The sequence below is a fragment of the Rhynchophorus ferrugineus genome, unplaced genomic scaffold, assembly GCF_030347505.1.
Source record: "Rhynchophorus ferrugineus isolate W39M unplaced genomic scaffold, kcgeb_rfMv2 rfM8, whole genome shotgun sequence".
Lineage (NCBI taxonomy): Eukaryota > Metazoa > Arthropoda > Insecta > Coleoptera > Curculionidae > Rhynchophorus > Rhynchophorus ferrugineus.
This window is the reverse complement of record NW_027472587.1, coordinates 9,991,718-10,018,496: the sequence shown is the minus strand read 5'-3', so window position 1 is coordinate 10,018,496 and position 26,779 is coordinate 9,991,718. Positions and strand designations below refer to the sequence as shown.

General features: G+C 33.0%; 1 protein-coding gene across 4 annotated transcripts in view; it reads right to left on the bottom strand.

The window, feature by feature from the left end:
- Positions 1-26,779, bottom strand: part of retn (retained) — a 265,375-nt gene that overhangs the window by 169,063 nt on the left and 69,533 nt on the right. For 2 of the 4 annotated variants that reach the window (XM_076411354.1, XM_076411356.1), the window contains exons 2-3: positions 5,960-6,151; positions 2,974-3,204 (exon numbers count right to left, since the gene is read on the bottom strand). In XM_076411354.1, the coding sequence (XP_076267469.1) occupies positions 2,974-3,204; positions 5,960-6,151 (423 nt within the window). The remainder of the gene's footprint in view (positions 1-2,973; positions 3,205-5,959; positions 6,152-26,779) is intronic. The other 2 variants (XM_076411355.1, XM_076411357.1) reach the window with 2 other exon arrangements.

Below are 26,779 nucleotides of genomic sequence, written 5' to 3'. Positions count from 1 at the left end.
TGAGTGCTCAAATAATATTTTGTTTGAGCCGATGTGTGAGAGCTCGCATTGTCAAGATGAAGAACAATCCGGCATCTCTTGTTTGTTTTCCTTATTTCACAGAAAACTTCTGGAAAACAAATAGTTGTGTACCAATCAGAATTTACTGATCCTCTAGGGACACTGTTGCAATATGACCAGTTTTCCCGAAGAAACAGGCCAAAATATTCTAAGTACGTATATCGTCAAAAATGTTTACGATGGAATCGTCAGATGGACTCACATGACAACAATGTTGCCAATTCTCGAAATATAAATAGTGGCCCTCGTAATACTGACCCATAGGGTGAAAAATATACGTAATTAAATGAATCTCGAATTCAGACAAAAATGTTATTATACATCACTTATTTGTAAGCAAATCCTAAAATTATCAACTTAACACGTGTGTTATAGATCCTTAAAATTTAATAAATACACTTATCCAGACAATAGACAAATTTGACCAGCTATCCCAACATCAAGAGAAAACTTTACCCCTACGAAATTAGGGAATTGATAAATGAAAGACGAAAAGCTAGAATATGACACAGATCTGGAAATGCTGTAGACAAAACAATATTTAATACAATTACTTTAGTAATCAGACAAATCAAATATCATAAAATATAAAGAGGATTGCTTCGAATAATATTTAAGAGAAATTGTAATTCATTGAGAAGCAAAAGCAAAATCCGCAAAATTCCTTTCGAAATTCGCTGTGGATAAGAATTCCGGGTGGAAAACTACCAAACATCCTAAACATCCAATAGTTCAAGTATCTCTTATTAGAATACCCAATGGGAGGGGGTCCGAAATAATATAGAAAAATTATATTTGGAAAATCATGCATCGATCCCAATAACTGAACAATAACTAAATTCTAAGGAAGTGTCTGAAGAAATTAAGGAGCACATTAATTTGAAAAAAACACCAGGCCATTGGTTAAATTTACCAACTTGTTTAATGCCTGCATTCGATTGATATGTATTCCAGTAAGACAATGATACCAAAATTTGTTAAAAATCAAAGTGAAATGCGAGTCCTCACTATTTCATTGTTGCCAATTATGTCTATATTCTTTGAGAAATGGATTCTAAAACGCCTTAAAACTATTTTCATGCAAAGAAAGCTCAGAAGCAAAGAAGTTTCAGGACTGCTTGATTACAGATGTAGTTGAAAAGGCCCTAGAAAAAGATGTAAGCCCTATTGTCTTTCTCGATGTTGAGTTTTGACAAAGTATGGTACGAGCCTACTATAAATGATAAAATAAAGTACATATCTCCCGCATTTCCACCTGCTCCTAAAATCGTACTGGAATGATCAATACTTCAGTGTGGTGAACATGAAGGAACATCTCTGATCTCAAACTGATAAGAATTGACATGCCACAGAGAACTGCATTGGGCGTAAATTAATTTAATCAAAATTACAAAATAATCATATAGGGTCAAAAACTGACCAACTGATGACTTTCTGAAAACCTTCAATAAGAACTGAAGTATTAATTAGCTATTATATATGCTAATATATTTATTGTTCAATTTATTCTCTTCATAAATAATCTGCAAAAATTTCAAAATAAAATGGCAACGTTTCTTGGCAACAATAGACGTGTCCAGTGGCTGAAATGCCAATAGAAATGCCTAATTCAAAATAAAATAATTGTAAAGTGTATCACCGGTTACTCATTTATTATTCGGTAAGTTTAGATTCGAAATAATTTAGTCTCAATGAATTTCCACACTACAGATTCTCGTTCGTTTACTGTATTAAATTTTCATTAAATTAGTTAGCATAACTTTTTTAATGATTTTTAGCCAGATTCTTCTCATCATATTATATTTATTGTATACCGATGACCTACTGACCTCAAACACCTCAATATATGCTGATGATACAGCGGTTTCATCATCACACAAGGATCCAATATCAGCCACAAGAAACTTCCAGCTTACTACTAGCAAATCTAACATAGATATCCTCCAGAGGTTCCAGAATAAAGTGTTGCGAGTCATCGCCGATGCCCCATATTACGTGTCTAACAAACTGATTCAACGCAATATCCCCTTAGAATCCATAACGAGTGTAATTCGAAGTGTTAATGCAAAGTACTCTGAAAAACAGTGTTAGTGCATCACAATGCACATGCCGTACGAACTAATTAATACACATAGAGTGAGGTTTAGTAATCTCAATAATAAGTTAGAATAGTCTTTAGTATAAGTTAGGATCGACTTTAAAATAAGATATCTAGAATAAGAATTAGATTATAAGTTGTACAGAAGATCACTTAGTGAAGTGATCTTCTACATGTCAGGATGGTTATATTATATAACGGAATGATATAATAATAGTTATTGTCCACGGGCAGATTGTTGACGTTCTAAGAGATTAATAAAAAAACAATATTGCATTTCTAGCACAAAAAAAGCTTTCAATTTGTTCCCCCGGTATTAAAATATCTTTCCCGGTTCATTGCTATGTGTACATTTTTCTTTAAACCCTAGGGGTGAAAAACTATAGGTGTAAACCCTATAGGGGTGAAAGAAGAATATCTTTTGGATCCATCAATTATGATATTTTTCTCACTAGGCTGGAGATATCTTAGATCTCAGGCCAGTTTAATATGAATTCATACATATACTATCACATATACACAAAAAGGGACAGTATTTGGTAACTCTAATTGCATTCCATAAAAGTATAACAATCACTTTTAGACTGTCAGGAGTCATATTTAGGGTAATAGTATAACCATTTGGAAATATAGAATACAGCGAATATAACATAGAGCTGTAAAACGTCTATAGAGCTAATAAATTATGTATGATATTTCTGAATCTGAAATATTTTATCGGTTAAGCAGTGTAATCACTTAACGAATCCAAAGATGACAATTTACAAACAAAAATAAATCAATAGTTATAAACCTATCAAAACCTAAGATCTTACCTGACGCACCTGTTTGAATTGTTCTTCGAATGACCATGTATGCTGGGAGGAGGCGCTGCCTTCTGAGGAATGTGAACTGCCCGAGGAGGGAGCCTGGGGTTGCGGAGCCATCGGCGGCAGGAACGTAGTGGCCGGATGAGGAAACGGGAAAGGTACCGGGAATGGGATGCCGTCTTGGGTGCGGTTATTTATCGGGAAATTTAGTGGATTTCTTTGGTTGTCGAAGTCCTCCTGCAAAAAAAGTTTCATTCATTGTAAGTTATGATCATACTATAGCGAAAGCAATCACTGACTCATCAATAACCTAACAGGTCAATTCAAAAATCTCCGGTCTGACACATAGATGGCGCTACTAGAATTAAATGAATATGTTTTTTTTAGTTAGCACTAACCCTCAAAAGATGGGTGTACAAATTTGACAGCTGTCGGATCATTAGTTTGTGAATTATAGCATTCTGAGTGAAACTTTTGTTATTTTGAAAAAAATGGATAAAAAGGAATTTTGCGTGTTGATACAGTTGAAGCAAAAACTTGGCTTGATGCCGAGTTCCCGGACACCGCCCCAGTAAAATCCATCAAGGATTGCTATGCTAAGTTTAGACGTGGTGAAATGAACACCTAAGACGGTGAAGGCAGTGGACGCCCAAACCAACCTCTGTTGTTAAAAAAAACACAAACTGATTTTGAATGACCGTAAATTGAAATTGAATAAAATAGCAGACACTCTACAGATATCGACTGAACGTGTACATCATATCATTCACGAATATTTGGGTATGAGAAAGCTCTGTGCAAAGTGGGTACCGCGCGAGATCACTTTTGACCAAAAACAACGCCGATATTTTGGGATGCGCATGGAATAATTTTCATTGACTATCTTGAAATAGGAAGGACCATCAACGACAGACTATTACATTGCGTTATTGGATCGTGTGAAGGACGAAATCGTCGAAAAACGGCAGCATTTGAAGAAAAAGAACGTGCTGCTTCACCAAGAGAATGCACCGTGTCATAAGTCAGTGAAAACGATGGCAAAAATCCATGAATTGGGCTTCGAATTGCTTCCTCATCCACCGTATCCATATCTGACCCCAGCGACTATTTCCTGTTCTCAGATCCCAAAAGAATGCTCGCTGGGAAGAAATTTTCGTCGAATAAAGAGGTGATCGTCGAAACCGAGGCCTATTTTGAAGCAAAGGATAAATCGTGCTACAAAAATGGTATCGGAAAACTGAAGGTTGGCTATAATCAGTGTATTAGCCTTGAAGGGAGCTATGTTGAATTAAAAAATAATAATTTTGGCAAAAAAATGTTTTTTCTATGGTAAGCTAGGAACTTTTCAATTGACCCGTTATCCTAAATCATTCGCTGGTCTGGAATAGGACACTTCACTAAACACACACTAGCCACATACTAACTAATACATTTCATACATTCCAAAGATTTTGTTTTACATCACACTCATGAGGACTCAATAAATTTTATGCTTCAAAAGTTCAATCAAAATTAATTATAAATCAAATAAATTAAATTAGTTTGATTATAACTTAACGCTTAATTATAATATCTACTTGTTTTTATCGTATATTTTTAAACACATTCTCAGAATTAAACGTGTGATTTTAATGGCCGTAAAATACATATTTTTTCTCGACATTGAATATTAATAAATTATTTTGTAGGAAAATTTTACGACTGTTGATGCTTCCATCAAATTTATAATGCGTTATAACAATATATAGTCGTCTGGTGCTCGTGTACAGCGCTGCATTTATTAATTTAGTTTGTAGGCGGAAGATATATGTCCGTCATAAATAATACAGGATCATACTCCAGTTAATTTTTGTAGTACACTTCACGTAGTTATCTATTTTAGAATATCGCGACAATGTGGCGTGAATCATGAATGAGATTGATAGCAACATTGAGCCAATAAGTTGAACATAAAAATAAACGGTTAGGGGAAAAGCGATTGCAATAGTAACAGGCCAAATGAAAAGTCCCTGGCCTGATACATAGATGGCATTACTAGAATGAAATGTTTTTTAATTAGCCCGAACCCTGAAAAGATGCGTGTATAAATTTGACAGTTGTCGGGTTATTACTTTGTGAATAGCAGTTTAAGCATTCTAATTGTGAAAAAAGGAATTTCGCGTGTTGATAAAATATTGTTTTTTGAAGAGAAAAAAATACAGTTGAAGCAGAAACTTAGCTTGATGCAATGATGATGAGTTTCCGGACACTACCCCAGGAAAATCAACCATCAAGGGTTGTCATGTTAAGTTTAGATGTGGTGAAATGAGCACCGAAGACGGTGAACGCATAGAAGACCATAGATATCCTCCAGATGTTCCAGAATAAAGTGTTGCGAATCGATGCCCTATATTACGTTACGAGGTGCCTAGATTCAAACGCAAACTGCCATACGAACTGATTAATAGACACATAAAGTGAGATTTAATAATCTCTAGAATAAGCTAGAATAGTTTTTAGAATAAGTTAGGATAGACTTTAAAATAAGTTACAATAGACTTACTGAAGTGATCTTCTACATGAAAGGACAGTTATATTATATAACTGAAATCATATAATAATACTTATTGCCCACGGGCAGATTGTTGATGTTCTAGGAGATTAATAGAAAAAAGTTAACACTTAAATAACAATCTATGGATTGTAAAATCGTTGTAATATTAATATAAAAGTTGAGAGAAAATTAAAAGTCACTTTTACAAGTATAAATCCATTGTTCCACTTCTGGAAAGTTATCTCATATTAAAAAAGAACAAACTGAAGGTGTATACATTTTTGGAAAACATCAGGAGGATTGTGAGGAAAGACCAGAATAAACCATGAGAATATCAAAACAAATATAATTATTCACAAAAGACACTAAAATAAGCAAAACACTGTTCCAACAAATGAGGGAAGGACATTTACTACAGGACACGAAACATGCGCTCATTTACTAACTTCTCCAAATTACCTGCTTAATATATGGAAATAATCCATTGCTTACCCTCCCATTGATGTCCCGTACTTGCATTTTCAATTTGGTAAGAACATCATTATGGTCAGCAAGCAAACCGTGTCGACGAATTTCGTCACAACTATCAGGATCATCATGTTCTGCCCCAGAATGAGCTTCACCATCACTCATTTCCTCGTCATTGTGCGACTGTAACATAAAAAAACATCGATTTTATTTATAAATCATTTACAATTTTATATAATACATAATGATTTTCTTTCAAACTGATTATCGCTGCATCCAAAAAATCAGTAAATATATAAATTTCGAAAATTAAATCGAAAGCTATGAAGCTAATATTCAAAACATTTTCTCTTTATTATGTGTTCAATTTATTTTGGCTAGTTTTAAAGTATTTTTATAAATATATAATTCATATCTATTAATTTGTTATTTTTATTGGTTTATTTTATATATATTTTAGTCATTTAATCCAAATTAATAATAGATTCAGAAAACTGAAAGCAGCTTCTGTGCCAACGTTATGGAGAGAACAGAAAAAGCATGTAGATGGTTGCTAAATTTGTTCCATAAATGTTGTCGGCATAAATGCAAAAAATAGCACAGTATATATATTCCGGACGTATCATCAGTTTCGAAGTTAGTTCCATGTAAGAACAGAACCAATCTGTCGAGTTACAAATGTAAAAAATGTGTTCATCAAAAAGAACTTCTTCATCATAACCTTCACCAGAACGAATAGACTGACCTAGAGCCAATATATTCAGGCTGACCTACAGATCTCAATAAACATTACTATTTCAACATATGCTGATGATACAGTGGTTTTATCATCACACGAAGATTCAATATCAGCCACACGGAACTTCCCACTTCATCTTAACAAAGTCGAATTGTGGTTGAAAACGTGTTGTATCAAATCAATTTCATCGAGGTCGAGGTTTGACATGGAAAAAACATTTAGTGACAAAACGCAAACAGCTTGGGATTATATTAAACCAAATGTACTGGCTGATAACAAGGTTTTACTGTATAAGTGAATACTTAGGCCCATTTGGACCTATGGTATTGAACTGTGGGGTACTACTCGCAAATCTAACATAGATATCCTCCAGAGGTTAAAGAATAAAGTGTTGCGAGTCATGGTCGAAGCCCCATATTACGTGTCCAACAAACTCATTCAACGCGATATCCCCATAGAACCCATAACGAGTGTGATTCGGAATGTTAGTGCGAAGTACTCTGAAAGAGTATTAGTGCATCCCAATGCACTCGCCAAACTGTTAAATGTGCGCAATGTCAGTGAAGTGCGTAGACTCATAAGCAAACTACCATACGAACTGATTAATAGACACATAGAGTGAGATTTAATAATCTCTAGTATAAGCTAGAGTAGTTTTTAGACTAAGTTAGGATAGCCTTTTAACTAAGTTAGAATAGTATCTAGAATAAGATGTAGATTATAATGTGTACAGTAGATCACTTACTGAAGTGATCTTCTACATGTCAGGATAGTTATATTATATAATTCAAATTATAATAATACTTATTGCCCACGGGCAGATTGTTGACGTTCTAGGAGATTAATTAAAAAAATTATCATAACTTTTTTATATATATTTTAAAGTTTTTACCAGCTATGGGTTTATCTGGACTGGGCCTAAAGTTTAACATGGGCTCCGAACCACGGTCCTCAGCATTAAGCCTACGGACTGGCGAGTGACCAACTTTAGAAATCATCCCAGAAGACATCCAGTCTTACCCAGCCTGATTACTGGCGTGACTGTGATTATTTCCCTTGTCGGATTTTACACTCTTGCCTAGAATATTCACAAATTTTAAACAATCACAAACATAAATTTACGACCATGCTCCAGCGGGATTCGAACCCGCGGCTATCGCAACTATAGGAGGACCGTCCCATCGCCTTTACCACTGCGCTACCAAGCCGGCTATCATAACTTTAAAATGGTACAATTTGACAAAAAAAACCGTTTTACTTAATGTTATAGAACAAAAAATAATTATCACACAGTGTAATTGAAGATCAGAGAGATATAGTTGTTGTTGGATTTGGATTGGAAGCCACCCTCTTTGGATAAGAATTCCGAAATCCGATATAGAGTGTTCATTGATTAAAAGGGGTTTGTGTCTACTTTCTTATATTAAACCGTACGATAAGTCTTCTCGATCGTGTTACAGCACGGAAATCGAGACAAGACGCGACGAATTGTAATTTCATAATATAATTTACATCTGAAGATATTTGAGTCTCTTTTTAATAGAATTCCTGATTGAAATGTCGGGTATTACTAGTTGAAAATTCCTGGTATTGGTCAAGAATGTTCATATTTATGACGTTTTTTTCTGCCAAAAGTTAATATTTTTAGTTTAATATATATTAGGCGGATATAATGGTTATCGTTGACTTAATTGATTTTATACCGAAACAAATCGCTGACCTCTTTCCAAGAAGTGACAACCTAATTTTATTACCTTCAATTACTATTCTCTCTCCAGGTAGATATATTAAGTGCATTTGACCAACCCAAGCTGAGGTATAAACCGATTAAATATTTTACAGTTAATCTACTCTAAAATATTTCTCGGTCAGTTTCGGGGACAACTTCAGAAAAAAAAGCAAAGAAATTCGAAAAACAAACCCTTTTTGACTTCGCTGGGTAAATAGTTATTAACTCTTCGGATCGGAACCTGTCGGTGGACCTACATCTGCAAATATATACTTAGGATCGGATGGTATCTGACCATATTTGACTAAAATTATCACGTACCGAAAAAAAGGATGAAGAAGTGACTTTAAGATCGAAATTTTTCATATCAGATTTTTTTCATATATAAAATATTTTTTTTTTTAGTTTGGACGAAGTTATAATGAAAAGTAAAAAAACTATTTTGATAGTAGTAGATGCACCCAGATTCTATGGTTATAATTTGTTACACAAAGACAAAGATACACGAGGAGAAACTTCACTTTCATGTTAATACCGAAGTATTGCAACATTTGGATGACAATCTAGCAAGACAAAAGCTCAAAAGAATCACACCATTTTATATAATAGTGCAATGAACCATATTTATCAGATTAAAACTGTACTATTAATTAAAACATAAGCATTATTACCACAGAGACTAAGTGAGGGCCGATGGGTTCTCCTATATATACTAAGATAGTATAGTTATAATACATAGTTTCTAAGTTGTTGTAAAAACAAATAACCAATAAGCAATAACTTAAGGTATTAAATAAAAAAAAGTATATATGTAAAATATTTTTAATATCATTATGAATTAATTTTAAAGTATTTACCAATATATGTTTGTTAATTAATTATTATAATGTTAATACTGAACTGCGTTTTGCAATAATCTTATAATTCTTAGATGATACATTACTTATTCAACAAAAATGATATTATGTAAATGCAAAAATATGAAATATCAAAATGTCGAACAGAAGAATATCTTAAATAACGATGATAATCTTTCTTCATCGATCAGCCGAGCACTTCCGTCCGTATCGCTTTTCTAAGCTCTCCTAATGGGCGGCACACCAGAGACGATGGGTCTAAGCCTCTGCAGCCAGGAGACCGAATCAAGGGGTGGTCCCATTCAACGAGTATATAAACACACCCTAAATTGTATGCCCACTATTATGTTATAACACCAGTGGCGTCAAGGGCTAGACCCTAAAGTGATTGTGAATTAATATCGACAGCGTTAAAGCCAGACATACGATTCACCAATTTATTATCTATATTCTTGTAGTATATCGTAGGTTAATAGTTCCTAGTAATGTCATAAAATGGACTTGTGGGAGGACGATTTTATTTATAGAATATTGTTGACTCAATGATTTCTATATATCATCATAGTCAGTATCAAATAAAGAATGATGTTCAAAAAAGTAAAACTGTGTTGTTCACATTTCGACGAAATGATACATATTGAGAAGTAAAGCCTGCCAGTGTGGCTTCAACATAAAGTTAGTTAAGAATTAGTGTTGGGAACTATCGATTGTTTAGTAATTGACTACTTTTTACTATCGATTGTTTTAGTCGCTATTTTTGGTTCGACTGTTTTTACTAGTGACTGTTTTCAGTCACTATTTTCGGCCCGACTGATTTTAATACAATTTACTATCGACGGTTTCAGTCGTTTACTTTTAGTTACTATTTTTGGTTCTACTAGTTCATTCGACTGATTTTTAACGTTCTGGCCTTGTTGTTCCACCAGCGACCTTGAAACTAATGCACCGAATTTATTCTTATATAGATTTATATGTAATATATGTGGTTTTATGTTTTTTTTTGTAGTTTGCTTGTGAATAACTATATATTGTAAATTAATATAGTGGCATTTTGGAACGCTAGTATTAAATTAGGTTCCAAAGGTTTCAGAAATTGCATCGATTCCAAAAGATTTGAAGAATTTCTTGCAGTAGCAGTTGTTAAATTTCTTTTAAAAACATTAACGGTAAAGAGGTGAATAAAGTATATTAAATATTTATAATAAATACATTTTCTGATAGGAAAACTCTATTTTACTATTCAACAAATTATTTTGATGGCTATTAAGAAGAGTATCACAGTTTTTATTTGTCGATGAATGCACTATCTTAACAGAATGTGTTCAACTTTTAAAGTCCATTGAAATAATGATCACCGAGTAATCTGGTAAAAGGTATCTCACGATGTCTTTAATCATACCGTTAATAAGAGGACTGCAATATTCCATCAAATACAGGATTTTAACAAGTGAATGGGGAAAATGTCAAGAGATGTCATCAATAAAAGGCTGGCAATTTTAAAAATGAACACGATATGCAGGAAATCCACATTTTTAGATCCTAGATTTAAAAAAGCACGATTTAGTCTTCCAAATAATGCTAAGGAGATACAAAAAGTTATCAAAAAGAGGTATCTTCCATTCGAACTTCAAAAAATACCAATATAGTTCCACAACTAGAAATTCAAGACACAACTGCTGACCAAGAATGTATTGACATCTGGAGATATTTTGATAAAACAAATGGCTAGAATGAATAGAAATAGAAACTCCAAGTACTGTAGCAACTTTAAAGATTAAGCAGTATTTGGAAATGCAATTTATTGAGCGTTTAGAAAACCCATTGGATTTTTGGCAAGCCCATAAAATGACACTACCTGAATTATATCCTTTCATATCTCACATTTTATACCGACAAGAATTCCTACATCTTCGTCTGACATCACGATTGGAAAAAATAGTCGAACCGTGCATTTGACTGGAAATAGTAATTACTATTTTCAGTCGCTATTTTTATGACTATCGACAGTTTTGCGACTATCGACTGTTTCGACTGTTTTCAATCGATAGTTCCCAACGCTATTAAGAATGTACCTGATGCGATATAATACACAGCAGCACCATTTGTTCACAATGTAAATCATTTTAATTTATCGATTTTCTGGTTTAGATATAGATTTAGATTAACATAGAATAAATAATTTTACCAAAAAAGTTTTAACTTCGTAACATTTTATTTAAATTTAATGTTCCTCAGTTCTGGCTTCTTCAGTTCAGTATTTTGGTTTCGTAACTGGTACGAGATTTATAGATATTAGTAAAGCTCGGAGAGAATAAAGCTTCATTTTAATGACGCGAGACGGATTCGCGAAGAGCGCGGGATTCGTCACTGGACTAACAGGCGTACTCGTATTGCCAATTTATTTATCTGTGGGAAGAACGCGTCATTATATTTTAATTAAGTTTTAATATCTGTGGTTTTTCCGATGTCGACGATCAATTAGCCAATACTCGATTGGAAATAATTGAATAGGCAACATTACAAAATACATTTAAGCACCCGTGACGATTTCTGAATTCGCTACAAGATTTACTTCGTACACATGGTCGTCCGGCTTACTAGTAATTGAATACATAAAAAGATGTACGAATTTTTCTTTTGCCATATTTGTAAATAAAAGTTCTGTAATCATAAACAGGTCAAAATATCAATAATATTGGTAGAGTATGAAATGAAGTTAGTTTAGTATTTTTAAATAATATTTCGTGCATATATTTGCATTCTAACTAAATAAATTGAAGAAATGGCAATGGAAAAATTAAAAGTAATAAAAAATTACAATAAAACAAAACCAAACCAACCAGGAAATAAAAACATCTTAAACAATTTTTTTATTAATCTCCTAGAACGTCAACAATCTGCCCGTGAGGACTTAAGTATTATATTATGATTTCAGTTATATAATATAACTATCCTGTCATGTAGAAGATCACTTGAGTAAGTCTATTCTAACTCCTTTTAAAGTTTATCCCACCTTATTCTAAAAACTTTTCTAGCTTACTCTAAAGATTATTACTCATGCTACGTGTCTATAATCGTCGGATAGTTTGTGTTTGAGCCTACGCACTTCACTGTCATCGCGCACATTTAACTGTTTGGCGAGTTCATTGGAACACTCTGAATCACATTCGTTATGGGTTCTAGCAACAACTAGTAATACAAGGCTACAAAAACAGAGTTTCTCTATTAATTACCAATGCTTATCGCTACGTAACTAACGAAGAACAACTCGATGACTAAAACTCATGATTAAAGTATGAAATAAATTTACTAAATCACAAGCAATACAGTTTCACAATGGACATCCAATAGTAGACAACGCACAGGAAATCAGAAGATGTAAGCGAACCAAGCCACAGGAACTTGTATGGTGTATATTGGTATTATAAGTATTATATTTGAATTTTGTAAAAGTTATAAAGTTTTAAATTAACCAACAGAAATCGCAGGACCTTGGTTTAAGAAAGGGCAAAAAGTGTTGCAAAATCTACCAAAAAAGAGAATTATAAAATTTACTAACTTGACTAATTTCGAATAAAATATGCTCCAGATTTTTGAAAGACGTTTGAATTTAAAACTTAAATCTTTTTAACACTTTTATAGACAAGATTAAACCAAACTATAGAAAGAAAAATCCTAATATCTGTCCATCACTTTAATTTTATGAACAAGCTCTCAAGAATTGAGCAGGTCCATAGAATCATAGGCTTCATTGAAAAATCCTACGAAGATAAAATAAAAAGTCAGCTCAGTCATATTCCTAGACGTAGTCCAATCTTTCGACAATGTTTGGCATGCAGAACCCACAAATTTCAGTTACAAAAGCAATACACTAGTCTTCTATACTCTTGTATCTCAGCCAAAATTATTAGTGACAAACAAGAGAAAACTTATTCTATTATAAAAGAAACTAAAGCAAGTGTACTATAGGAAAATGTATAAGAGCCAACCGTTTATCCACTTTACACCACTTTTATAACATATACTACAAATGGAATATATAAACATGGCTACATTTGGTGATGACACCATGGTACGTGTTGTTCGAATCGAAATAATAATAAAATAATTTTAAAAATAAAAGTTAACCAAAGCAAATCGGTGCATATTGAAATTACCAATAATCAAACTGCACACAACAACGAAATACACAATATGTGTATAATATATCTCTATATATAATATAACCCTGACATTCCATAGTGTAACGACACTAAATATCTTGGGAACCTATTTGATTAAACACATTAAAAAAAAAAGAACTGGATATAGAATAGAGAAATTTTCTGGTTAATTGGAAGTAAATCTCAATTATCCATACATAAAAAGCAAATTTTAAAACCGACATTGTCTAGTGGAATATAAGTTTTCAGAACAAAACCCTAGGAAGTATTATCCTGATACTATAGCATAGATACATCTAGATACTATATCAATGATTACTTAGACCATCAGATAAGGATTATTACTTTCGAAATCAAGATGATTAGAGACGAGAGACTTCTTTCCATCTTAATATTGCAGTCTTATGTACATTTAGCAGAAAAACCTGTGGTGTTTATTAACACATGACTATTATTACTGTACAGACTATGTAATGACCAATGGGTAATCATAGATATATACTTAGTTTTATTGTAAAAAAAGAATCAATATTCTTACTAACCTTTCACAAGCTATTAAAATTATAAATTAGTGCTAATTAATATACAATTCATAATAATAAGAACCACAAATAAATAAAAATAATGTTCGACAAAATAACAAAAAAAAAACAATAGAACCATTAAATTAAACGAAACATTTGATTAAATATAATGATTGTTGAAACTAATGGTGACCTTGTACAGACAAATAATCCACTATACTCGATAGATAACAGTCAGACAATATTAAAATTCTCCGTATGTGTATAAATTCTAATTTATACCTGTTATGTGGGCTAATACTAATAAGATAGGACAGTATTTAACATAGATATCGTACATAATAATAAGAACGAATATCGTATAAATACCCTTGACATGGACTAGCTAACGCGTGAATGTAGTTCGAAACGTAACAAAACCGTTTTAGCCGAAAATGAACAATTATAGCCCTACCCCAAGTTTTTCACCCTTAGTTTCGTAGTCAATATTTTAATGCAGCTTGAACAGGCGAACCCCTACTGAAAAAGCATCCGGTAATATCCAGGGTGATTATAAGCGTGGCATTGGGGGTGACACCTTCTAATAAACATATTTGCTCAGTAGGCTGTTGATGATCTCCAGATTCAATTCCCTGTACGTATACAGTTATTATCACGATATTTTAGGTTCTCCAACACGAATCAACAACAAAACTGGAAATTCGAAGCCAATTTAATATCAAGATAACCACTATTATTTCATGATTGAATTTTATTCAGTTTAATTTGAAGAATTCGAGTGCGAAAAAGGAGATTCTTAATGTCTACAAATAAGATCTTTCGTTAAACCAAAAACTTCGTAGCCAGAACTCGGAAAGTAATATTTTTGGGATACAAAATATATTTTTCGTGCATTATCTCCAATCTGGTAAAGGAATAAACTCAGATTATTATTGTAAGCTTGTGAACCAAGTGCATATCAAAATTTGTGAACTAAAAAATCGCAAAATCAATGAAGTCGTAAGCAAAACAAAATATAAGTTCATTAAATTCTTACTAGAAACAAAAAGTATATATAAATCTACTTTTATTTTTATTTTATAAAATTAAAACAATCACTTTTTATTGTGAAACTGAACAAATTCAACAATCGACTTATTTTCAAAAAGAAGTTATATATATTTTATACAAACTAATAATCAAAAATTCTTCAGCAACTTCAAAAATAAAATATCCGTTTATCTTTTTAATATATTGCGATACGGTGTGTAAATAATTCCAGAGCCACTAAAATCTCTTCATGGTGTGACTAAATATTGGCTTGCTGTAGGAAAAAGAAGCCCGTAATTTTACTGATTAAAAGATGAGCACAATAAAAATAAATGATTATTGCACATACAATTTCAAATCTGAATGTTCGTTTTTGAGAATATTTTTAAAAAACTGGCATTCCTTACATCACCAGCCTTCACTTTCCTAAATGTAGATTTTAATGTTTCAGCGAAATATAAGACTAAAACCAAAGAATCTATGATAAAAGATCACTATCGATACTAATTTCAGTAATTTCAAAAAGGTTGTTATGCAAGAGACAAATATAAAATGACTTTGTAACAACACAGGCCTGGCAAATTCATACCTGAAACCAACATGAATGAAGATATACATGAAAACTTTAGTAAAAATGTCTATCTGAATATTTCGTAAAACCAAATCACTTATTATTTTTCCTACGTTGAGAGACAAATGCGTTTAAAAAAAACTTAGAAATGCAGTAATGAATACAGTGTTTCAAAACAAATATTTGATTTTACAAATTCACAGTCCTCATATAAATAATTGTTTTCTTCACTACCACCTATCAGGTTAGATTTCTGCAGTTATTAAATATATTAAAATTCCGCAATGTTAACTGAAAAATAAACTTAATTAACAACGAAGTTAAAAGCTGAACTAAACTTAACTAATCAAGTTCAATTAGGTAAAAGACCAGAAAAAAATTAATTACCTCATATTGCAACTTCTGCGGAACTGGAAATAATGGCAATTAAAATTAAAAACAGTATAGCGCATTTATTATAATATTATATATAGGTAGATATCAGTCAGGATTTAAAATATTACCAGTCCTTTGATAAAACAGACGCCCACATTGCAATTATATTTTACCATATCGTTCGCTTTACTAGTCCGAATTAGAAAGGCCATCACAAAACCCTGTTTCTCGGAAAACGATATCGACACTTTTATAGTTAATTCGCCCAACTTCCTTTTCCAATAATCCAGTGTCGTAGAGACCAGTTTCTTAAATGTATTATTTTCGAATGATTAAAGCGTGAAAACAATTTTGAGTCAGACCATCAAGAAGATGTAGAGGGTAACGATTTTAAACGTTTTGTTTCAACAAGTTTGGCAACATTTTATTCATTATATATATATATATATATATATATATATATATATATATATATATATATATATATATATAATCTAATTTTATGTGATCCATCGATACTGTACTGAATATAAGAAGAGAAATGTATACGAACAAATTCGTATTTAAAAGCTTGACGAAAATCGTTATTATTTTCACAAGAAAGTTCTCGGATTTTCCAGAATTTGTATTAAGTAAACATTATGACTCACGAGATATCTGTTTCATAAACATTCCAGTAAAGTGATGGTTTTATTTTTATTGTCGTATTGTTAGCAAGAAAGTTTGTTATAAATGAAAATTTTCAGACCTGCGATTCAATATAGTACATACTCATAGAAAGCTTAACACCAAAAGAGATAAAAGCTGAATTGAATAAAGTTCTTGCTTCTCTATTAGCACATAGTTTACAACTGAAGAAACAGCAGAATATTTCACACAAAGATTCATTTGGTTTAAAATTTTCAATGGAGGGAATTACTCCCGAATTGATTGACAAAACTATATTATATAATCAAACGTGTTATTTTTCTTTTTTATTCAAATGTCATATCTTTATATATCTTTACATAAGTGCCTATATATATTCCAACAAACTTTTCACTTTAAAAATACATTTATAGAAAAAAAAATATTATAACATATATTAATCAAAATATATTCAGGTTTTTTCCATCCTTCTGGAAATATCTGGATACAATATCGTCAGAACGATTTTAGTTTTGGTTTGGTTTGGCAGCGATTTAGCATGTTAGCACTTTGAAATCGTGTGCCAGTCAAGCCATATTGTACCAAGCGTAATCAAAAGACGCTATGTCGAGCGCTGTCATGCAAGAAGATGACTGCATCTCTTATGATGTGTGCTATTGCTGTTCTTATTTTTTTAACAATTTGTTTATCGACACGTTCAATAGACTTCGATGTAGACCACCATATACCTTGCTGACACTAATGTTTCGCTTTGGTTTCGATGTAAATGTCTCCCCTGGAGTAACTTATGGCAGACCAGCGATCTCTTTTCAGACAATTCGTGTGGTTGTCACTTCGTTCGGATTTTTCCCATCGCAGGTAAACTCTTGGAAATAGTTGATTCGTCAACTCCTAAACTGTACTTTGAGAAAAAAAAATCCCTTGAGAATTTGAGTCTTGCCATTCATTGTCATCGAACACTTTTGGTACTCCAAGCCATTCTTTGTCATTGACATAAAAATTACCACTTTTAAACAATTGAAACCAAAACTGATTGACTAACTATCATTATTTTCCTTCTCGCATTTTACACTCGTTCCGATGGACAATCACATTTTAGACATCCACAAGCATACGTTTACAACAAATCAAATCTACCAAATCAATCAGCAACCAAAAAACAACAACCAATCTACCAAACTGGCATTAAAAATAGTTTTTGTCGTTTTCTGGTCACGTTTTGTATTTAATTTTTTTAAGGTAACTGCCCTTTAAATTCCTTTTAATTCTTTTTATTTTTACTAACTAGGGTTTATCTGAAGTTTATCTTATCCAGCCTTTTACTACTAGCAACAAAAAGTTATAAATATTTAGTACACATTATTTAAAAAGTTATTAAATGCTTTCAACCCTATTAATATTTTATAATTACTACAAAAATACAAAGAAACTGACAAAGGTATATAGCAAAATTATATTTACGTGTTGTTTTATACTATGTTTTAATAGATTAGTGATGCAACCGATAACAACAGCCATTAACAGATATCAGGTACCGAAGTAGAATAGCGATTTCATAACAGTCCACTCCAGTCCAGTGATTCGGTGGAATAATAAATAGGAAATGGTGGTTAAATTTGGTTTGACGTCGTCAAGCCAAAAGAAATTGATGGAATTCAATGAGTCAGTGACGTTCGCCAACAAACAGGAAGAAAGTTCGATGATGATAACGAGTTGAGGTCAGGGAATTACAGTGATAAAAACTTTTATCTCAAACAAAAAAATATGCAAGCTTGCATCATATGCATTATTTTATGTTAAACGCGTGTCTTGTGCAACGTTTTTAACCGTGTATATTATTGCTATAGGGCCAGTTTTTGTTATATTATAGAATTCAGTAATACAAAATATATTCCTTGTTCTTGTTATATACTTTTGGGTAACCGTAGAGTGCGCATTTACTTTATATTTTCTTATCAATACCATAAAACCAAAATAATGAAACATACCTCAAGAAAAATGCCAGTACTTAGAATCGGAATCATTTTTTCACCAAATTAAAATGGTTATAAATCTCCATGTATATTATTAAACAATCACAAACAATTATAATGTCATTTGGATGAAACTTGGAACAAAAAATTTTGGGAATGTTAAAAATTAGGTTAAATATTGGACATCCTTATTGAAAGGAATATATTTTTAAAAATGAGGGTATATATTCTTTTGTTAAATATTATAAATATTCAAAATGGTATAGCGAATAATAACAATAATACGTAAAATGAAATTTAAAAATATTCAAAACTTCTTTCACGCTATCTGTAATTTTTACCTATTTCAATAAATGCATTATGTATAAGGTGAAAAACTAATTGTTATATTAAAATTATACCTATTCGGAAACACCGCCAAGGTTATAACTATTAAAGTTTTCTTTGATAAGAATCGTGTCCATGTATATGTGTATGTATGTAGCTCGAACATTAATAGACTGTGCATAACTTTATAATTTCTTGCAATATATATTAATAATTAAAATATTTTTAAAAATATATTTTAAAGTCTCCTTTTACCAACTAGGGGTTTATTTGGACTGGACCAACAGTTTACCGTGGGCTGCGAACCACGGTCCTCAACATTAAGTCTACCGACTGGCGAGTGACCAAATTTAGAAATCATCCCAGAAGACATCCGGTCTCACCCAGCCTGGTTACTGGCGTGACAGGGATCATTTTCCTTGTCGGATTTTACACTCTTGCCTAGGACAATGGGACAACATAAATTTACGACCATGCCCCAGCAGGATTCGAATCCGCGGCTATCACAACAACAGGAGGACCGTCCTATCGTCTTTACCACTTCGCCACCATGCCGGCAAAAATTAGAATTTAAATGATTATATAAATATAGTTAAAGTAAAAATATTCATAGAAAAAAAAATTTATTTGTTTAACATAAAATATATTTCAGATATATAAAAATGAATCCCTATTAAGCCATGTCACGCCATGATTTCAGAACTACTTTACCGATTTCATTCATATTTTCTTTCTAATACTTCATAGAAGGTTCTTATGGGAAAAAAATTAAGAAAATTGTACAGAAAATTAGAACATTTTATCTAGTTCTGAGAAAGGTCTATTCAGTTTTGAGTTTGTTGAGTGAAATTTTTCAGAAATGTTTATTAATCGCAGTTAATTCACCGCAATAACGCCTTATACACGTACAACCATCACCGGTTTATTGGTGTGATGATTCTATTGGCAGGTGATTTTCAACAAACATCGCCAGTAATCCAAAATCAACGCCAGCCGAAGAATTTTATGCTTGTTTAAGTCGTTCATTTTATAGAAACACTACAAAAAGATGAAATTAAATATGAACATGTGAGTCAAATCGCAGAATGAACGATTGAAGAAGTTTTTTCCAAACAATTTCTCGAAATTCATTCATTTGACGTTGGTGATTGAAAACATCCTGTTGGCACTATCGCGTCTGGACACATTTCCGGTCAATTTTTGTCAGTTTGCTGAATCAAAGCAAACTCATCGAAATGGTTTCCCAAACATTGCTGAGAATTACAAACATCATATTTGGTTGAGCGAATATTGACTCCAGCAAACCTTAATGTCAATGAAATAAATTGACTTTAATCAATTTGACATTGGTAATGGCAAAATTCCTGGTCGCACATGGTCTAGATACATTCCTTCACTGGATCACTGCGTATATCCATTTGATTTCGAAGTCATCGTGAAGCTCTTCGTCTGTTACGTAGCAATAAGTATTGGTACTTAATCGTAGAGCTTCGTTTTGGATGCGTTGGATTACTGGTTGGTTTGATGTTTTAGTGCAATCCCATATTTGCACCCCATAGGTCCAAATTGTCTTTATGATTAAGTGATAATCCAATATCTTTGCTTCTAAGACATGTTGATCCGACAAAAAAGTACAGTTTCTCGACTTTGAGTCTAATCTGCTCTGCCTTTTATCCAACATAATGTTTCCAATTTAACCTATCATCGAGATGGATGCCGAGGTATTTCGCTGATTTTGCTTGAGGATTCAGGCATCCGTCAAGTAATATAACCAAACATGAATGAACAACGCCATCGAAGCCACAATTTCGAAATGCACGTACAAAAGCGAAGACGTTTTGGTTCCACGAATGGAGTACAATTTGCAAGCTTCATTCAAGCGTCAGTCTGTTCATGATGAACTGATGGAATGGAACATGTCTGTCACCTCTATCACATGATGCTAGCACCTATCATCATTATATGTAGTATTATGCGTGGTTTTCATCGAAAACAATATCGCTAATATCTCTACGACCCCGTTTGAACTCAGCAAAGCAACGTTTTATTATTGTTTCTTATGGAGCGGAATGCTTATAACACTTTTCAAGCCAATGCTTCGCTGGAAAGGTATTTTTTCCCAACAATAAGCATCAGTGTAAAATTAAAACACAAAATTGTTTTTGATCAATTATTTTGAAAGTAACAGAAGTAGTGTCACTCTTAGTAAAGTAACTCACAAACTTATGAATAGAGTATCATGAAATTTTAACACCTTTGTTTTGAAAGCTAGTACTAACTGAAAAGGGGACGAATACAATAAAACTAGCGCCATCTATGTATTAGGCTTGGAACTTTTCAGCCAATGTGTTATAGCTCTAAAGCATAAATTTTAGATAATATCGCATTTTCATTGAAAAACTGTTGCCATTCATAAATTTTCATTTATAATCGAAGAAAAATGCCTCTGAAACATTCTGAAAATGAGTAACTGGAAGTCTAAAATGAATGAAACCGTCATTAATTGACCCAATGAGCAACTATCATTTTTAAGGAACCATTTAAGAGGGTGGAAAAGGCTAGAGATGAACAATATTTTAAAAATACTATTGGACATATTTATTATTGATCCAAGTAAGTCCCAACCTTTTATTAACGTCTTAAAAATCACGTAGATATAGAACCACCAAAGAAAATGCACTTATCTGGATTCGATTCGTTCAATCAATATTAAGACCCGAGTATGAAATCTTATACACAGTGATTTGTCGGTAATCCAATTTAATAAAATTGCATTATAACGTAATATTAGTTTTATAATTAAATATTATATTCGTGCAAACGGAAACCCTCTTAAAGCGGTTGTGTTATTATTTCTAATTGCTTTTGTACTGTTTCGGAAAAATCGCTCGATAACTAGCCACGTCCGCTTTTATAGCTCCACGATTGCAACTATTTCACGATTAAATAAAAAATGCGTTTATATATTTTTTTATTTTATTTTGTTGTCGATAGTTGTTGTTGTTGATATAATGTAGTCCTAATAAAACAGCCAATACACGTCATAGATGACGTCGGATATATTGCCAAAAAGCAATTTGTAAAAATGTAAAATTGGTTTCAAACTCGGAGCGGATTCTTTCTTCTCATTTTACTGGGTAAGTCTCCTAGTCTAAAAAGAGATGTCGACCCTGTTATCAAATACTTAATAATATATCTTATAGGAACGAGATAATGCTAAGCCAGTAAAATGCGTTACAAAGGTATGTACTGAAGCTATTACATATTAAGTTGCTTTGGTTTTATGGAAGACACATTCAGCGTGATGCAGATGCCCTTAATATTAAAATAAGAACTGTGACTATAATCTTAGGGGTATGCAGCTCTTTGAGGGATGTAAGTCCTCCCTTCACACACTGTTAGGAAGCGAAGAGGTCTAATGGAACTTCCAGACATTAATTTTGAAAGAATACCATTCTTAAACGCATATAATAAAATTAAGGAAGATTTATTCAGATTAATTTTGAAAACGGCGTTGTAACCAGAAAAGTCTGTCAGGGAAACAGAGTTGATGCAAAATTATCACCCCCTTGACATAGCTTCACAAGGAGGCTTCAAATATACTATAATTAAATCATATTATCTTGTCATATAAAGCGGCTTAATATATGAGTCCATATACTCTACTAAATTATTTATGCGAAGCAATACGTTGCACTTGTTCAAAATTAATCTGAATAAATCTTCCTTAATTTTGCTATATGCTTTTAAAAATGGTGTTCTCTCAAAAATAATGTCTGGAAGTTCCTATATCTCAGCCAGGATGTTTAGATTTAAACAAGAAGAAGCTCAACGAACAATAAAAAAAACAAAAGCAGTGTTTTAGGTTCTGTAAGTATACCTTTACCTACTTTATACAACTGACATGCCACTATTAAAATATCTTACTATGGCTACAAGTAACAGGTCAATTGAAAAGTCTCCGGCCTGACACATAGATTACGCTACTACAATTAAATCCATATGTTTTTAGTTAGCGCTAACCCTCAAAAGATGTTTGTTTAAATTTGTCAGCAGTCGGGTTGTTAGTTTGTGAATTATAGCATTTTGAGCTTCCGGACACTGCCCCAGGAAAATCAACCATCAAGGAATGGTATGTTAAGTTTAGCCGTAGTGAAATGAGCACCGAAGGCGGTGAACGCAGTGGACGCCCAAGAGGTTGTTACCGACGAAAACATTTAAAAAATCCACAAAATGATTTTGAATGACCGTAAATTAAAATTCAATGAAATAGCAGACATTCTAAAGATATCAACTGAATATGTATATCATATCATTCACGAATATTTGCGAATACAAGCTCTGTGCAAAGTGGGTGCCGTGCGAGCTCACTTTTGACCAAAAACAATGACGAGTTGATGATTCGGAGCAGTGTTTGAAGATGATCAAGCGTACTAAACCTGAGTTTTTACGTTGATATGTGACAATGGATGAAATATGGCTCCACCATTTCAATTCGAAGTCCAATCGACAATCATCCGAGTGGACTGCACACGATGAACCCGCTCCAAAGCGACTGTTAGATAGCGTTATTGTAGCGTCTGAAGGACGAAATTGAAGAAAAAGCATTTGAAGAAAAAGGAAGTGCTGCTTCACCAAGACAATGCATTGTTGTGACACAGTGAAAACGATAGCAAAAATCTATGAATTGGGTTTCGAATTGCTTCCTCATCCACCGTATTCTCCAGACCTGGCCCCCAGCGACTATTTCCTGTTCTCAAATCTCGAAAGAATGCTCGCTGGGAAGAAATTTTCGTAGAATGAAGAGGTGATCACCGAAACTGAGGCCTACTTGGAGGCAAAGGACAAATCGTATTACAAAAATGGTATCGAAAAGTTAGACGGTCGCTATAATCAGTGTATCACCCTTGAAGGGAATTATGTTGAATAAAAAAAATAATCCTGCCAAAAAAATGTGTTTTACAATGGTAGGCCGGTACTTTTCAATTGACCTGTTACAATCTTAAAAGTAATAGTATAAATAAGTGGACGTAGACATGATGAATAAAAGTCAACGAGAGTAAATCAGTGCTCCTGAAGAAATAAGATTTTTGTAGAACATAGTGAAAACAGAATATAACATAACTAAATCTCTTCGTTTCTCGAAATTCAATCATCATGCCTATTAAGAACTACAAATTAATCACATTATTTTAATATAATTTTTAGTTTAGAATTCGGTTAAATGATGTTCTTATTATAATTTTTAGTAGTTCATTTACCTATATAAGCATTAATTATTTTTCTATCGAAACACTTCGATCCATAAAACTTATAGATTATAATTATATAATAAATTTATCATTTATATATTTAAAAGGAGGTAAAAATATTACAGTGATATTCAATAAAACAAATGTTTTTTTTTAAATTTGTAAACCGGCGATTTTTCAACCGTCATGTTTTCTAAACAACTGATACATCTCTATGTCATGTATTTTAAAATTAAGGTCGTTCTATTCAAAACAAAAACCCGCTGATCTAGAACGTCTTACACAAAATAAAAACAGTTGGCTGTGGAACATGCATATATCATAATCTGTCCAAGCCTATTTGGGTGCGAGAAAACGAAAAAAAAAAGCGTGGGTACTAAAACACTGACGTCACTTCCGACCTGCCTTAACTCAGTCTAGAAGAAAACGGTAGGGCACGCGACATAACTGGTTTTAATGATGTCGATGGATTTTTCAGACGGATGCGGTGTTGCCAGTAGTGCCTCGTTTCGGATTTTCTCGTACACGCGATAAAATATGATAATCGTCAACAATCTTATATAAATCTTTCTCATATAAATTAACGAATATTATTCCTGACTTAATTTTATTATCAGTACTTTTTTCTGTTCCGCCTGAGAACGAGAGAACCCGAGAATTATCCTAAAATTTAAGGATTTTTCTCATTGTTTGGCAACGCTGCACGAATACCGAACCAAAAAAAGTGAATCATTGCTTATGGTGATAGTTATAATGGAAGTTCTTATCTTAAGGCACGGTGTATCTGTGTGTAAATTAAGTTCGAAACTAATAAATATTTCTAATCGAGAGAAAGGAATGCCGGAGTGCTTTCTCTGTCTCTTTTTCGATTCTATTTTGTTTCACTTGGATATATCAGCTGGAGAAAAGGCTCTCTTGCAGTATTATTGATACAAATATTGGTATTATAATTAAAAGCAGTGTATACATTTTGCAGCTATCGGATCATTAGTTTGTGAATTATAGCATTTTGAGTGAAGCAACTTTATTTATTCTGAAAAAATGGATAAAAAGTAATTTCGCGTGTTGATAAAATATTGCTATTTGAAGGGAAAAAATACTGTTGAAGCGAAAACTTGGCTTGATGCCGAGTTTCCGGACACAAGTTTAGACGTGGTGAAATGAGAACCGAAGACGGTGAACGCAGTGCACGTCCAAAAGAGGTTGTTACCGACGAAAACATTTAAAAAATCCACAAAATTATTTTGAATGACGGTAAATTGAAATTGAATGGAATAGCAGACACTCTAAAGGTATAAACTGAACGTGTGCTTCATATCATTCACGAATATTTCGGTATGAGAAAGCTCAGTGCAAAGTGGGCGACGCGCGAACTAACTTTTGACCAAAAGCAACAACGAATTGATGATTCGGAGCAGTGTTTGAAGATGATCAAGCGTAAAAAGCCCGAATTTTTGCGTTGATATGTGACAATGGATGAAACCTGGCTCCATCATTTCACTCCGAAGTCATCAGTCAACGGTCATCCTAGTGGACTGCATACGATGAACCCGCTCCAAAGCGTGGGAAAACGCAACAGTCGGCTGGCAAGGTTATGGCGTCTGTATTTTGGAATGCGCATGGAATAATTTTCATTTACTACCTTGAGAAAAGAAGGACCATCAACAGCGACTATTACATAGCGTTATTGGACCGTTTGAAGGACGAAATCATTTGAAGAAAAAGAAAGTGCTGATTCACCAAGAAAATGCACCGTGTCGCAAGTCAGTGACAACGATGGCAAAAATCCATGAATTGGGCTTCCTCATCCACCATATTCTCCAGATCTGGCCCCCAGCGACTATTTCCTGTTCTCAGATCTCAAAAGAATGCTCGCTGGGAAGAAATTTTCGTCGAACGAAGAGGTGATCGCCGAAACTGAGGCCTATTTTGAAGCAAAAGACAAATCGTACTACAAAAATGGTAATGAAAAGTTGGAGGGTCGTTATAATCAGTGTATTACTCTTGAAGGGAATTATGTTGAATACAAAAAAAATTTGCCAAAAAATGTTTTACTATGGTAGGCCGGGGACCCCAAAGTATCACCGGATTCCGAAAGACATGCCATTCAAAAAAAAAAACAAATACCTTTATAAATCTCAAAGAGCATACACTTATATAGCAATATAGATTTGAGCAATTAATACTATTGGGGCGATTAACCCGCGATTTCGGTTATTCAGTTATTTTAATTTGTACAGACTACATGTGTTACCTTAAATGTTTACATTTTTGTTCTATCTTACAATGCTGACTGTTTTTCCGCTTATATACTAACTAACCTAACCTAACTTTTCACAAATGTCAAACGTTACAACTAAGCACGTCGCGGACATCCGAACTATCTTACCCATCGAAGAAAGAAATATTGCCCATCGACGTGTAAATCATATATGCGTCTTTACATATAAAGACGCAACAAATACTACTCCCTTACAGGGTTATTCTTTTAGACATTTTGGCACTAAAATTGTTTTCTACCCTCAGCGATCTAGGCTTACAGAAAATACAAAAACAAATGCTGAAAGGAAATTTACATACGTTATTGTGACAAAATTGTATATCGATTGATAATAAAACAATAA